General features: G+C 38.3%; 2 protein-coding genes and 1 pseudogene across 2 annotated transcripts; all 3 read right to left on the reverse strand.

Moving 5' to 3' along the window:
• Positions 1-65: 65 nt before the first annotated feature.
• LOC104441283 (cytosolic Fe-S cluster assembly factor NBP35) lies at positions 66-2,958 on the reverse strand. Its single transcript, XM_010054357.2, has 3 exons — positions 2,802-2,958; positions 2,604-2,705; positions 66-1,143 (listed from the first exon to the last, which is right to left on the reverse strand). Exons 1-3 carry the CDS (start codon positions 2,836-2,838, stop codon positions 206-208), a joined length of 1,077 nt encoding a protein of 358 aa, XP_010052659.2. The 5' UTR covers positions 2,839-2,958; the 3' UTR covers positions 66-205.
• Positions 2,959-6,088: 3,130 nt separating this feature from the next.
• On the reverse strand, positions 6,089-7,503 carry LOC104442824 (probable mannitol dehydrogenase). The gene is made up of 3 exons (XM_039310814.1): positions 7,305-7,503; positions 6,371-6,765; positions 6,089-6,274 (listed from the first exon to the last, which is right to left on the reverse strand). Exons 1-3 carry the CDS (start codon positions 7,501-7,503, stop codon positions 6,089-6,091), a joined length of 780 nt encoding a protein of 259 aa, XP_039166748.1.
• Positions 7,504-11,860: 4,357 nt separating this feature from the next.
• Positions 11,861-13,738, reverse strand: LOC120292878 (annotated as a pseudogene).
• Between the last annotated feature and the right edge of the window lie 359 nt (positions 13,739-14,097).

The following is a 14,097-nucleotide window of genomic DNA, read 5'->3' on the forward strand; positions in this document are numbered from 1 at the left end:
TGCCTTGACCCTTAAATTTTCGGGTTCAGTCGAGTCGACCTGTCCTAGCCTTGTTTGACCCAGCGTGAGAATAAGCTTCTTTTTATCTTTCAGTTGCTTGAAAATTTGAAATGGTAAAAGTTACACATTATGCAGTCTTGTTTAAAGAAGAAAAAAAATAAAGGTAGACAACAAGATCTTCCATCAGGAGACTGAAGCCCCTCCTCTATGCGCCATTCTCCACGGCCACGGCCATTTGGGAAAGAGCCTGATTCTGCAACAGTTTCTCTATGATACTCTTCAAGGCTGGTGCACTAGCAGTGCATCGCTGATCCACAAAACATGATCTACCTTCTTCAGCCGCCCTGCAAAGCTGAGGGTCCAGCGGTACCTTACCAAGAAAAGGTACCTCCATCTCCCTGCACATTTTCGCCGCACCGCCGCCACTACTGTCAAACACTTCACTCAAAGCAATTAAATTCAGCAACTCAGGTGCCTTGTCTCTCATATATTGCAATGCCCACTCAGTGACGTCATTCTGTTCACCCGTTTCTGTGATCTTTGAGAAGCGGAAATCACTCAAGGGCTGAGCCAAGCCACTCATGTTTTCCACAACCCCAAGAACTGGAACTCCCACTTTCTTGCAGAAACTGACCTCCTTCCTCACATCAATCAATGAAACCTGTTGCGGGGTTGTGACTATAATTGCACCGTCCAAGCCAGTTGCCTGAAGACATTGAACAATTGAGATGTGCTCATCAGAGGTGCCGGGTGGTGCATCAACCACTAACACATCAAGTTCTCCCCAGTACACATCCTTCAGGAATTGCTTGATCAGCCCATTCTTACGTGGCCCCCTCCAAATGACAGCTTCATCAGGATTTGGGAGCATGAAGCCGATGGACATGACACCAAGGTTGGACTCGACATACACAGGAGACCACCCGAGATTGCTCTGGTGGATCTCTTGACCTTCAAGACCAAGCATCTTTGGGATGCTTGGACCGCAGATATCTATATCGAGCAGACCAACCTGGAAATCTAAGGCAGCTAATGCAAATGAAAGCTGTGCTGAAAATGTACTTTTACCAACTCCACCCTTGCCTGATAAGACCAGGATCTTATGCTTGACAGTAGCCATTCTTTCAGCTATTGCAACCAAGTCTGGCAGATAAGAAAAATGCAGGGTATTTACACTACGTTTCTGGAGACCAAAGCCTCAGTCCAGCCAACCATAAAAGGGTGGATATGAATGCAAAGAAATAATTCTTTAATTTGAAACACAGCAATTAGTGATGGTTTGTGGGGCCAAAAAAGCATTTTAAACAATTATAGCATAGAAAAACACACTGCAACTTGAATGTAACCAGTAATCGCATCACAGAGAAAACAAAGCTCAGAGACAGCATCCCTCATTTTAACCAGTCACATCACACGGCAGTCATCTTTTTGCATCAAATCTTTGTCTGGATTCAATGTTCTTTTCGGCTTCACCATGACGGTAATATAATGTCAAAAGGAAAATAATTCCCAAAAAAAGATTCCTTATATAATCTCAAATTCCATTCAAACAAGTGTACAGTCTTAGATTCTGTTTCATGCTGCAATCCTGCCAAGTGCATATTGAACTTTTATATAGAAAAGCAGTCACACTAGAGCTCTATCATGGATTTGTCTGACACTGACAGAGCATAAACCAATGCCCAATGGGCCAATGACACGAGCTTTCCCAGCTACAATTCCCATAGGCGAACATATATTTGGGATTTGCCCAAGGTCCTGGGACGACTTCAAAAGAGAAAAAGTTGACTGTTACCTTAACAAAGGCATGACTCCAATGTCAACAGGCACACGGTGACAGGAACAGAAATGTGTAATAGCAGTACCGTGGGAGTCATCATACATTTATTGAATGCCAATTGGAAGTAAAAGAGACTATTGATTTGTCCAACTAAAATGTTTCACGTGGCCATTGAAACAGGTGCTTTGCCGCTAGGTTCTATGCATGAAGGACGTTCTTGCATTCAAGATGCCTACTTTTCGTCCTAAGGAAAGATTGTTCTAATCGAGAGCAATCGATATTCACGCAAATACAAACTTCCCACTACTTAAAAACATATCTCAAAAAGCACCCTCCTCCCTGTCCTCTCTCCCCTATCTCTATACGAAGAAGTAGCTTCTATCCCTCTCCTCTTCTTTCCCATGAAGACAAGGGATTAATGAAATTTCAACAGCTTGACTATGCAGCTATAAATACATTAATTTTTTCTTTTTCCAAGACAATCAGATCAAACTCCGCAATAGAAACAGCTAATAAGGGGTTGAGCGCTGCACATAGCCGCCACCGGATCACCATGGTCGACACCGTACACTATTTTCACACCGGACGAACAACAACCGATCCGTTCCCAAAACACGCACCTCCCCACCTCAAGTACCCCAACACCCAACTCATAACCCCGACAAGAAACGAAAAAGAAAACCCAGAAATGCAAAACCCAAGAACGCAAAACAGTCACAAACAGAAGAGGCCGTCAAGCTAGGAACCTCGCTCGACACAATCGTCGAAGTTCACAATCAAACGGAGCTACAAGATAAGAAAACCTAGCGGGAGAGAGGGGGACCTGGGTCGGGACCCTTAGGGGCAGTGGCGCAAGCTTCTTGGTTGGGGCAACCTTGGCAAGCATCGGCCTTTCCAGCCGATTCCGCCAGGGTGCCTGGGCATTCTGCACGGAACGAAAACCTCGAAAATCAACCATCGATCAATCGCATATTTCTTCTCAAGAATCCGCAAAGAGAGAGAGAGAGAGAGAGAGAGTTACGTTCGTTCGCGTTCTCGGGGACGTCGCCGTTCTCCATGGCTGCGAAGAGGCTCCGACCGGAAGAAAGAGAGAGAGGAAGGCTCGAGCGCTCGGTCGACGGCGGCGCGTCGCTCGGTGTTTCGGCTTTATACGTTTTCCCCACGCGCGATTCGAGTCGAGTCGGCGTGGCTCTCTCTCTGCCCGAAACGACGCCGTTTCCTGCAGAGTCCGAAACAATCGGTGCGGTAAGCCCGGACCCCATAGAAAATCGTGACGTATACGATGACGTCGCCTACTTGCTCATCATTTTCTTTTTTTTTTTTTTTCTTTTTCGTTTTTTGCCTTTCTCCTCTTTCTTTCTTTCCTAAATAAAATTTGCAATCCGTCCGGCCGGGAAAGGCCGGTGGGTCCCGATGCGAGGAAAATGTCTATTAGCAATGTACGGAACGGAAATTAAACGGTACCCCATCCTCGTGATAAAAGTTTATAATGAAATCTAAAATATATTGTTATCGTGAGTTTACCTTAATTATATACTATGGAGGAGCAAAATCGCATATAATTTGTTACCCATTTTGATGGTAATTACTCAACTAGAAAGTTTCGATTTGACAGTTGAATGCCGTTATTATTTTGTACCATCTAATGATAAATCAAAAGGATATTATATTTATTTAGTTGAATATGGCATAATATAATCGTATCTTTAATATATATGAAGTATTTTGGCTTATTATATCATTAATTGATCACTGACAATATTCGATAATAAATAAAAAGTTAGAAGTATTTTTATGCAAGTGTAATACATTTGTGTTTTATACATGTAAGTTCAGCAACATTTAGAAGATTGAAGCATTATTGAAAATAACGTACATTTGTGCAATTTTATCAAAAAACAATTATTTTTCTAATAGAGATAGATATAAAAGGCATGAATGCTAGCCATTTTGCTCCACAAATCAATTTTGGCAAGATATTAATTTTTCTATTTCTATTCCCGAATAAATTTCCGAGACAAAATAGGCATTTGATAACAATACAATTTTTTTTTTTCCCAGATTAGAGATTCATTTGATAACGATATAAAATTTATTCCTCTTGAGTGATGACGATCGGTGGTGGCAGGTGGTGGCGTAATAACAAGAACAAGTGATGAGAAAAGTTTTTATTTCTCAATTTCTGTTTCACAAAAAGAATAATAAAAAAAAATTTACTTTTAATTTATGTTCCAAACTTATTTCTAGAGTAAAAATTTGTTCCATAAATTGAAAAATAAAATTGCATTACCCAATAGATTTATATTCTAAATTTGTTTATGAGAATAGAAAAAAAGAAAAGAATAATTATCATGTGCGCCCAAAGTGGCACAAACCAAATTTATTCAGGTACGTTGAGCTTGCTTGGATTTTGGATTTTCGTGTTCTTTCTAGTAAAAAAAAAAAATCCCATTTGACGATGGTTTTTTTTTTTTTTTTGGTCGGTCCTACTCTATTCCTACTCTAAAGTCGGCATTTGTGTCCTAAGATTTAGCCAAGAAAAGATATGAACCATGATTTTGACGTGCAATAATCATTTCATTCTCTTATTTTTAGGTTCCATGATTAATTGTAGACCTAGCAATCGGATGGATTGAGGCGAATTTGGATCATCACTTGTGTCCAGATTTAAGTCGTTAAATGGGTCATTCTAAATTTGATCAACCCGAACACAATCCTATTCAAACTAAGTTAACGCTTCTTTTACCCTATTTCGTTCTTCTGAAAATAAGTCATGCTTTTTAGGTGCGGATGTTTCTAAGAAATATATCTTTAACAAGAGAACAAATAAAATATTTGTGTAATAATCGCGAACTTAATGATAGTTTTTTAAATAACGGCAGAATTAATATGTGCGATACATCATACTAACAAATTAAACAGAAATTGAAAAGCTAACTCTTAATAAATTTCTTCATATTTCAGGTCAAGTCAGGTAAAACATAATTGACCTGACACAACTAGTGAATTTTTGAGCGATGTCAAAGATACTGAGATCATTTACTAAATTAATTTATTAAGTTTTTATTTATATCAGTGGCCTTTTAAGCACCTAATCAAAATTTTGTCATGAACAAATCTAGGAGACGAATATTAGTATTTCTGTGATGTTCAAATTCTTTCCATTCATTGCATTTATAATACTGAATCGTAGAAATTTTAAACTTCTTCCACGACTAATAAGATGGGATATTATGTAACTTTGAATGTTTCAAATTTTCAATAATGATTCAAACAGAAAAAGATTCCCCGAAAATAGAAAAAGCAAAAGAAGAAGCTTATTTTCATGTAGAGTCAAACAAGGTTAAAACAAATTGACTCGACCCAACCTGACTTGGAAATTTAGAGGTCATGGCATGTTGACTTCGTTGTTCTGTGGGTTGGAAAAAGACCACCCTTACCCTATTTTCAAAGCGGGGTTTCGGTGGATTATCGAGTTCGAGTTCCTTTTTTTAGGGATCTACTTAAACCTAGCTCCCAAAATCTTTGAATTGTTCTCAAGCCAATGTGCTTCTAGTTTCTAGTATGAAAAATATGGAACCCTATAACGGGTTAAAAAAAAAACCGGCTATTATTTAAATACCCTAATTATTTTTTAACTCATATTATCAAATGTGATATTGGATCTTGAAACTCCTTGTTATGTAATCAAATTGTTTAGTGTTCTTCTTTTGAAGTCACAAAAAGATTGATGAGGAAGGGTATTGGCTTTGAGTGCATGATTTACTTACAACACATAAAGGGACTCTCCTGATTATGTAAATTGCATACTTTCTAAGGATAACAACCTAAAACAAGGCTGCTATCTATACAAAGTAGTTGATATTATTCCAAAGGGGACAAAGAAGTAATATCACCATACTAGGTAGAAGCAAAATCTTAGTTTTAAAACATGATTTTGAGATAACACCATCGGCCAAGTAGTAATCCATTAGACCCATCATTAGAAAGGCTTCAATGAATTGGCGATGTCAATGACAAATTGATACTTAACATTTGCTTTCGATAAACGCTCCATGGCAATGTTCACATAATCCATAGGAATAAGCTCAATATCTACAACTATGTTGTGCTTCGTTGCAAAATCAATAATCTCTTGCGTCTCTTTTATCCCTCCAATGCAACTTCCTCCCACCATCTTTCTACTTGTCATTGGTCTTATTTGTTACTATTTTTAGCATTCATGAAACTCAAAATGAATCTTCTATTAATACTAAAATCATTCATTTATAAACACCAATTATGAAGGCAGTTCTTTTCCAAGAAGCACTATAAAACACAAAAGACTTGCTTAGGCTTACCCATGAGGAGTGGAAAAGCAAGTAGCTCCAGGAGCTTCTCTGGTGCCCCAACCATGACGAGCTTTCCATTAATTTTCAAGAGATTGATCAAAGGTAACAAAGCAAGTATAGCTGAGACGGTGTCAATGATGCCATCCATTGTACCCATTACAAGCTGCAGTTAATAAAAAGGTAAAACATAAATCTACATCCAGTTAGCCTTATCCCTATACATCATCAAAGAAAATAATATGTTGTGACTATAACTTACTTCCATCTCTTTTGTGTTACAGCTAACCAAGAATGTATCAGCTCCCAAATGGTTCATGGCTTCCTTCTTTTTGTTAAGGGAGGTACTGATAACGGTCACTTTGAGGCCCATGGCCTTAGTAAACTTTACAGCTATATGTCCGAGCCCACCAAGCCAAACGACCCCCAAATGCATTCCAGCCTTATTAAACCCATAATACTTCAATGGACTGTAGATAGTGATCTCGGCACAAAGGAGAGGAGCACCACCATCAAGAGGCAAGTTGTCAGGGATTTTGATCATGAAGTGCTTGTTTGATACCATAATGTATGAGTAAGCACCATAGGTGGTGGTTCCATCATTGTACTTTGCACCATAGGACAAGATCATCTTGGGGTAGTAATTCTCGAGGTCATCTTTGCAATTTGCACAAGAGTGACATGATCCAACCATACACCCGACACCTACTTTGTCCCCGACTTTAAATTTTGTCACTTTGGTGCCTATTTTGGTGATCATACCTACAATCTCATGCCTGCATTACTTTTTCTTCGCAGATCACTTTATCCATTTCCTTTACTGATCCATCGAAGCACAGAATCACTTACCCCATCATGCATCAATTACAACCAGCTTGATCATGTTGTGGAGGTTATATAATTATTGGCCGTTCGATAATTTGGTCTTTAGATAGTAACAACTCCTTTAAATTTTTAGTGCCTATCATTTTGGCATTCTTGTGTAACATTTCAAATATTTGGAGCAAAAGTTTACCGCCAAGACTTATTCGGGTGACTACGATCCATTATCGTATTTCGATAATTGGACACGTGGCAATCCCCTACCTAGTCGTCTATCACTAGGCATTTATACCCATGCTAGTCGATAGCCAAGTGACACGGCCCACGGACGAAGCATGATCCAAGACCATCCGTGATTTGGCTGTGTCATGCACCAGGGCTTTGCTGCGGACAGCTCTGATCGATCAATGATCCGTCCCTGACCAATCCGTGAAACATGCCCAATCCGTCCATTTGCGATACAGGAGATGATCTGTCCACAACCAGTGACCAACTCCTGATCAATGCTTGGCCAGCCCCTGCACAACCTGGAGTTGTCCACCCACTCCGTGTCAAGCGCCCATGCTCGTCCATGTTGACCCTGATCTTGCTTCTGACATGCGCCTATGATTATGGCACTGACACTAAAGTGTTCTTTTTATTATTATCCTAAAATTGAATCCCCGCATGGTCGCATGTCTAGCGATCTTTAAGCATTGTGAGGTCAATGGTTACACAGCAAAATACACTTTCCCGCACTAAGTACAATCATAGTCCATACACAAGTGTCTTTGTAATGCGTCAATCGTTTGCCACATGCATCTTGGTCTCATGATGTGTGCAAAGTCTATATTTGTGTCATCTTTCAAAACGACTCATTCGAGGAATATTTTACCGTGTTTCAAATAATTAAAAGAGGATTAGACTTGAAAGGAAGTGACCATGAATTTTCAATGGTTGTGACTCAAAGTAATGCAATCACTCAAGAGTCGTGACATTTACTTATAATTTTCTAGATATTGATGAACACCTCCCCCACGTTCGATTTGAGTTGGTGACGATCGTCTGCTTGCTTTTGTTTTGTTTTTTTTTTTTTTTTTTTTTGTTTTTTATGTTTTTTGTTTTTTCGCTTTTTTCTTTCATTTTTCTAATAAAATTTGCAATCTAGTCCGGTTGGGAAAGGTGGGTAAGCTTGATTTCGACAAAAATGTGCATTAGTAATATACAAGGCACAAATTAAGTGTTATGCTATACAAGTATATATATATATATATATATATACGTGATAGAAGTTCGACTTTATTATAAAAATATTTAAAATTATTGTTATTATGAGTTTATAGTAATTGTACTATCAGGGAACGAAATTGCATTATAAAAGTTTACCTAAGTACGTTTTAACGAAAATATTGATTTGGCATTTGAATTTTGTTACTATTTTCATACTATCTAATGATGAAACAAAAGAATATCATGCTTGCCTATATGAATATAGAAGAAAATATTGAGTATTACTTAGATTCCATGTTGTTAAAATCCCTATCCATTCAACTGACGACATATGTCACCCCGGCCCCACCACACCATAACCCCTCTTACGCTCCCTCATCGTCTCACCTCTCTCTTCCCTCTCTTCTTTTTCCTTTGTTTTTCTTCTTCTTCCTGTCCATGATCTTCTTCTTTCTCTCTCTCCTCCACTTGGCCCATTTTCCCTTCTCCAACCTCAACCTCGAGTCAGACCTCCGACCCCTTGCCGCCGTTGACACATCACCTCCATCTCTGCCTCCATCTTTGCCCACTCCTTCTTCGACCTTTAGCGTTGCCGCCTCTAATCCAACTCCTCCGGCGCCCTTTGCGTTTGTGCCCGCATCAGCTAAGAGGTCGAGGCCTCACGTCGCGCCAACGAACCACTCCTCCGCCTTGTTCATTGCCAAAGCCAACCTTAGTCGAGCTAAGCTCTAGATCACAAATCTGGGACTCGCTCGACCTTAGATCCAAAATCTAAGGCCCAAGTTTACCGGCTAAACTTGAGCTTGATGACGAAAGGACTGAAACGGCAGCAAGGTGATGGATTGAGACGGCAGTGAGGTGGTGGTGGTGGAAGGGGATGAATGTCTGTTGTCATTCCCATCAAAGTGAAAGGGAAGGAAAAGAAAAGAAAAAAGTAAAAAAAAAAAAAAAAAGAGGAAAGGGAAAGTCGAGCCACTAAGGGAATGGTTCTAGCATGGTGGGGCCCCAGTGACATGTGTTGCATGATGAGTGGACTAGGAGAGAGAGAGAGAGAGAGAGAGAGAGAGAGAGAGAGAGAGGAGATTAACTGAAAAGTGAAATTGAAGATAATAAGTAAAAAAATAAAGCTTTAAGCTTTTCTACAGAAGTCTAATAAGGTGCCTGTTTTATTCATGTAGAAAATGTTGCGTTTCTGGAAAATGATTTTCAATAAGCCATTTTCCAAGAGAATGTAATTATTTTTTAGCGTTCAATTGAAACCTGAAAAGAAGTAGAAAATATTTTCAGCTGCTCGATATAATTTTTTTTTCTTTCATGCATTCTTTTTCTATAATATTTTATTATTTCATATTTTAAAAAAATCGATTTTAAATTATTTATATGTTACATTTTATTTTATATTTTTATATTATATATTTTTCTTTTCTTTGTTTTGTCTTCTTCTTCTTTGATCGGTCGCCAGCTATCACCGCTAGATTGGCGAGCCAAAGGCTCGCGCTTGTCAATCTAGTAAGGCTTGAGCTTGTCGCAAATCAGTAAGCCTGGCGAGCGGCAAGCTTGGAGCCCTAGCTCGCCATCGATCAGGTGAGTAGCAAGCGGAAAACTAGGGCTCAAGCTTGTTGCCAATCAAGCAAGAGGTTAACGTGGGTGTGAGATAAGAGAAAGTGAATGAGGAAAATATTTTTCTCTTTATCAAAAGTGGAAAACATTTTTCCTTATCTTAGAAGATTTTTTTCTTTCACGAAAAATGTTTTCTGCAATTAATTCATTTTCCGTGAAACTAATATCGAAAAATTCGGAAAACATTTTCGTGGAAATTATTTTCCATAAAATAAATGGAGCCCAAAAGAACGAATATTCTTCCGTAAGTTCAACAATGTTTGGAAGACCAAAGCTTTATTGAAAATAACGTACATCGGTGTAATTTATTAAAAACACAAGTATTTTTCTAATAGAGATAGATATAAAGTGGCCCAAATCGAATTTTTTAAGCAGGTTTCTGATGCCTCGGATTTTGGATTTTCGTGTTCTTTTTAGTGAAAAAAAAAAAAAATCCTATATGGTGATTTATCAAGTTGTAAAGTTAGCAATTAGGATCCTGATGTTTAGCAAAAACATAAAAAGATGTGAATCGTTATGGAAAACATCAGTGAATATTAAACCAATATGTGTGAATCAAAGTTTCCACGTCTAATTTTCACGTGCGTTAATTATTCATTCCCTTATATTTGGGTTGTACGCTACGATGTAGACTTACTAGTCGAATGTATTTTGACGGGCTCGGATCCTGATTGGTGTTTGGGTCTAAGCCATAAAATGAGTCGTTCTAAATAGGTGACACAATCCCTAGTTAAATCAAGTTAATGCATTTTTTACCCTATTTTGTGTTTTAGAAAATGAGTCACGTTTTTCAAGTGCAAATATTTTTAGGAAAAATATCTTTGACAAGTGAATAAATTAAACATTTGTGTAATGACCGCGACCTTATGAAGCTTTTAAATGACTGCAAAATTAATTTGCTTGATACATCATAATAACAGATTAAACAGAAATTGGAAAACTCTTAGAATGGCTATGGTTATATAAATTATCAATTGAAGAAAAGAATGTTTAAAAATCATAATAAGGCAAATCACGTAAAGAGTATCTTACAAGGAAAACATTATACTTTTCGTAATAAAGAAAAAAAAAATTATACTTATAAAGCTCCGACATTTAGCACGATGGTATCCAATTTCAGCTTTCAACCAAAAAGGTGACAATCCTTTGATATTATATAAATTATATTCTTTTCGTGATATTACATATATCTTAACTAGCAATATCAAACATTGTATAATTTTAACTACTCCCGATTTTCAACTATGATTGTTATGATTCTAGCAAAATCAAGAAAAAAAAAATCTTCATTTTTCATGTAAACTCAGGTCAATCATAGTTGATCCGATCCAACTAGTGAATTATTTGAGCAATGTCAAAGATACTAAGATTCGTCTATTAAATTAATTTATTAAGTGAAGCAATGCTCTGTAAGTTTTTGTTTAACTCAATGGCCTTTTAAGCACTGAACCAAATTTTGTCATGAACAAATTTAGGAGATGAATCGTAATATGTCTTAAATGTTGAAATTATTTCCATTCATCGCATTTATAATGCGGCATCATAAAATTTTTATGCTTCTTCCTTGGCAAATAACATGGGATATTGTGTAATTTTGAATGTTTTGAATTTTCAATAAAGATTAAAATAGAAAAAGATAACGAAACTTACTTTCATGTCGGGTAAAATTGGGTTAAACATAGGTTGACTCGACCCAACCCAACTCGGAAATTTAGAGGTCATGGCACGTTAACTCAGTTGTTTTGTGCATTGGAAAATGACCACCCCTATCCTATTTTCAAAGCGGGTTTGGGTGGACTATCGGGTTCAAGTTGGTTTTTGTGGGGTCTACTTAAATGTAGTTCCCAAAATCATTGAATTATTTTCAAGCCAATGTGTTTCTAGTTTCCTGTTTGAAAAATACGGGACCCTATCATTGGCTCAAAATAACGGGCTATCATTTAAGTGGCCTAATCATCCTTCAACTCGTACCATCAAATGTGATATTGGATCTTGAAACTTATTGTTATGCGATGAAATTGTTTAGCTTTTTCTTTTACAATCACAAAAAGATTGTTGAGGAAGGGTACTGACCTTGAGTGCTTAATTTACTTGCAACACATAAAGAAACTCCTGTGATTATGTAAATTGCATACTTTTTGAGGATAACAACCTGAAACAAGGCTACTATCAATACAAAGAGTCGACCTTATTCCAAAAGGGACAATGAAGTAATATCACCATACTAAGTAGAAGCAAAATCTTAGTTGTAAAACATGATTTTGAGATAACAATGTAGGCAAAGGCTAATCTTCATCCACGCTCAGCCAAGTAGTAATCCATCAAAATCATCATTAAGAAGGCTTCAATGAATTGACGATGTCAATGACAAATCGGTACTTAACATCTGCTTTTGATAGACGCTCCATGGCGTGTTCACATAATCCATGGGAATAAGCTCAATATCTGCGACTATGTTGTGCTTCGCTGCAAAATCAATCATCTCTTGCGTCTCTTTTATCCCTCCAATGCAACTTCCTCCCACCATCTTTCTACCTGTCATTGGTCTTATTTGTTACTATTTTTCACATTCATGAAACTCTGAATTTGTCTTCTACTAAAACTAAAATTGTTTCAATTATAAACACCAATTACGAAGGTAGTTTTCTTTTCCAAAGCACTATAGAACACAAAAGACATGCTTAGGCTTACCCATGAGGAGTGGAAAAGCAAGTAGCTCTAGTGGCTTCTCTGGTGCACCAACCATGACGAGCTTTCCATTAGTTTTCAAGAGACCGATTACAGGCAAAAGAGCATGTACAGCTGAGACTGTGTCAATGATACCATCTATTGTACCCATTGCAAGCTGCAGTTAATAAAAGATAATAACATAAATCTACATTCAGTTAACCTCATCCCTATACATCATCAAAGAAAATAATATGTTGTGACTATAACTTACTTCCATCTCTTTTGTGTTACGGCTAACCAAGAATGCATCAGCTCCCAAATGGTCCATGGCTTCCTTCTTTTTATTAGGTGAGGTACTGATGACGGTCACTTTGAGACCCATGGCCTTAGCAAACTTTACAGCCATATGCCCGAGCCCACCAAGCCCAACTACCCCTAAATGCATTCCGGCCTTATCAAGCCCATAGTACTTCAATGGACTATAGACAGTGATCCCGGCACAGAGGAGAGGAGCACTACCCTCAAGAGGCAAATTGTCGGGGATTTTGATCACAAAGTGCTCGTCCGATACCATGATGTCTGAGTAGCCACCATGGGTGATGGTTCCATCATAGTACTTTGCACCATAGGTCAAGATCATTTCGGGGCAGTAATTCTCAAGATCCTCTTTGCAATTTGCACAAGAGCGACATGATCCGACCATACACCCAACACCCACTTTGTCCCCCACTTTAAATTTTGTCACTTTGGTGCCTACTTCGGTGACCATACCTACAATCTCATGCCTGCATACAATGGTCAATCAGTGTCATTATTGGCTTAAGAATGTATTATTTATATAAGAGAATCAAAAGGGATGATGTTTTTGAAAACTCATACCCGGGCACTACTGGATAAGAAGTTATTCCCCACTCGTTCTTGATATTATGGAGATCGGAATGGCATATACCACAATACAAGACCTTAAAAGTTACATCCTTTTCTCCGGTGGCCCTATAAAACATAAAATCAGTGAATTTGAAAAGAAAGAAAGATGTTCCCCTCCGTTGAATTTTTTGGAGCACCACCCAAAATGAGAATCAACGAAAAGAAAAGGAAACCAAAAGACGTTACCTTCTTGAGAACCTAAAGGGAGAGAGATGCCCTGTAGTGTCTCTGGCTGCCCATCCAAAAGCCTTCACTGGATGTTCATTCTCTGTGGACATTGCCATTTCACTGAGCTTGACGAGCACGGCTTAAATCTCAAACTGGAAGAGAACGGGGTTATGTGTGTGTTTTGAGATGCGAAGAGAACGCTGATGAGAGGGGAGGCGAGAAGCGTTGGTACTTATATAGGGCTTGAGAAGGTACTGGAAGCGGTGGTGATGACGCACTTCGTGAGCGAACTGAACCAGGTGGTGTGGGTCAGTATACATGTAGGGCTCGAGGAGATACAGGAAGAGGCGGCGATGACGTGCTTAGTGAGCGAATTGAAGCGGACGTTGTGCGTCATCATCTATTCCCGTTTGTTTGACCAGTCAACCGTTGCGCGAAAGTTCTCTCTTTCTGCTCCGGTCTGCTCTGCCTGCTTGCAGCCCAAGACAATAATATATAAAATCTTGTAGGCGTCCTTTTCTTCGCAGTTATTTAAAGCATTCCCATACCAATTAATTAATGGATGAAAGTTTA

This window comes from Eucalyptus grandis, chromosome 4 (assembly GCF_016545825.1).
Source record: "Eucalyptus grandis isolate ANBG69807.140 chromosome 4, ASM1654582v1, whole genome shotgun sequence".
Classification (NCBI taxonomy): Eukaryota; Viridiplantae; Streptophyta; class Magnoliopsida; order Myrtales; family Myrtaceae; genus Eucalyptus; species Eucalyptus grandis.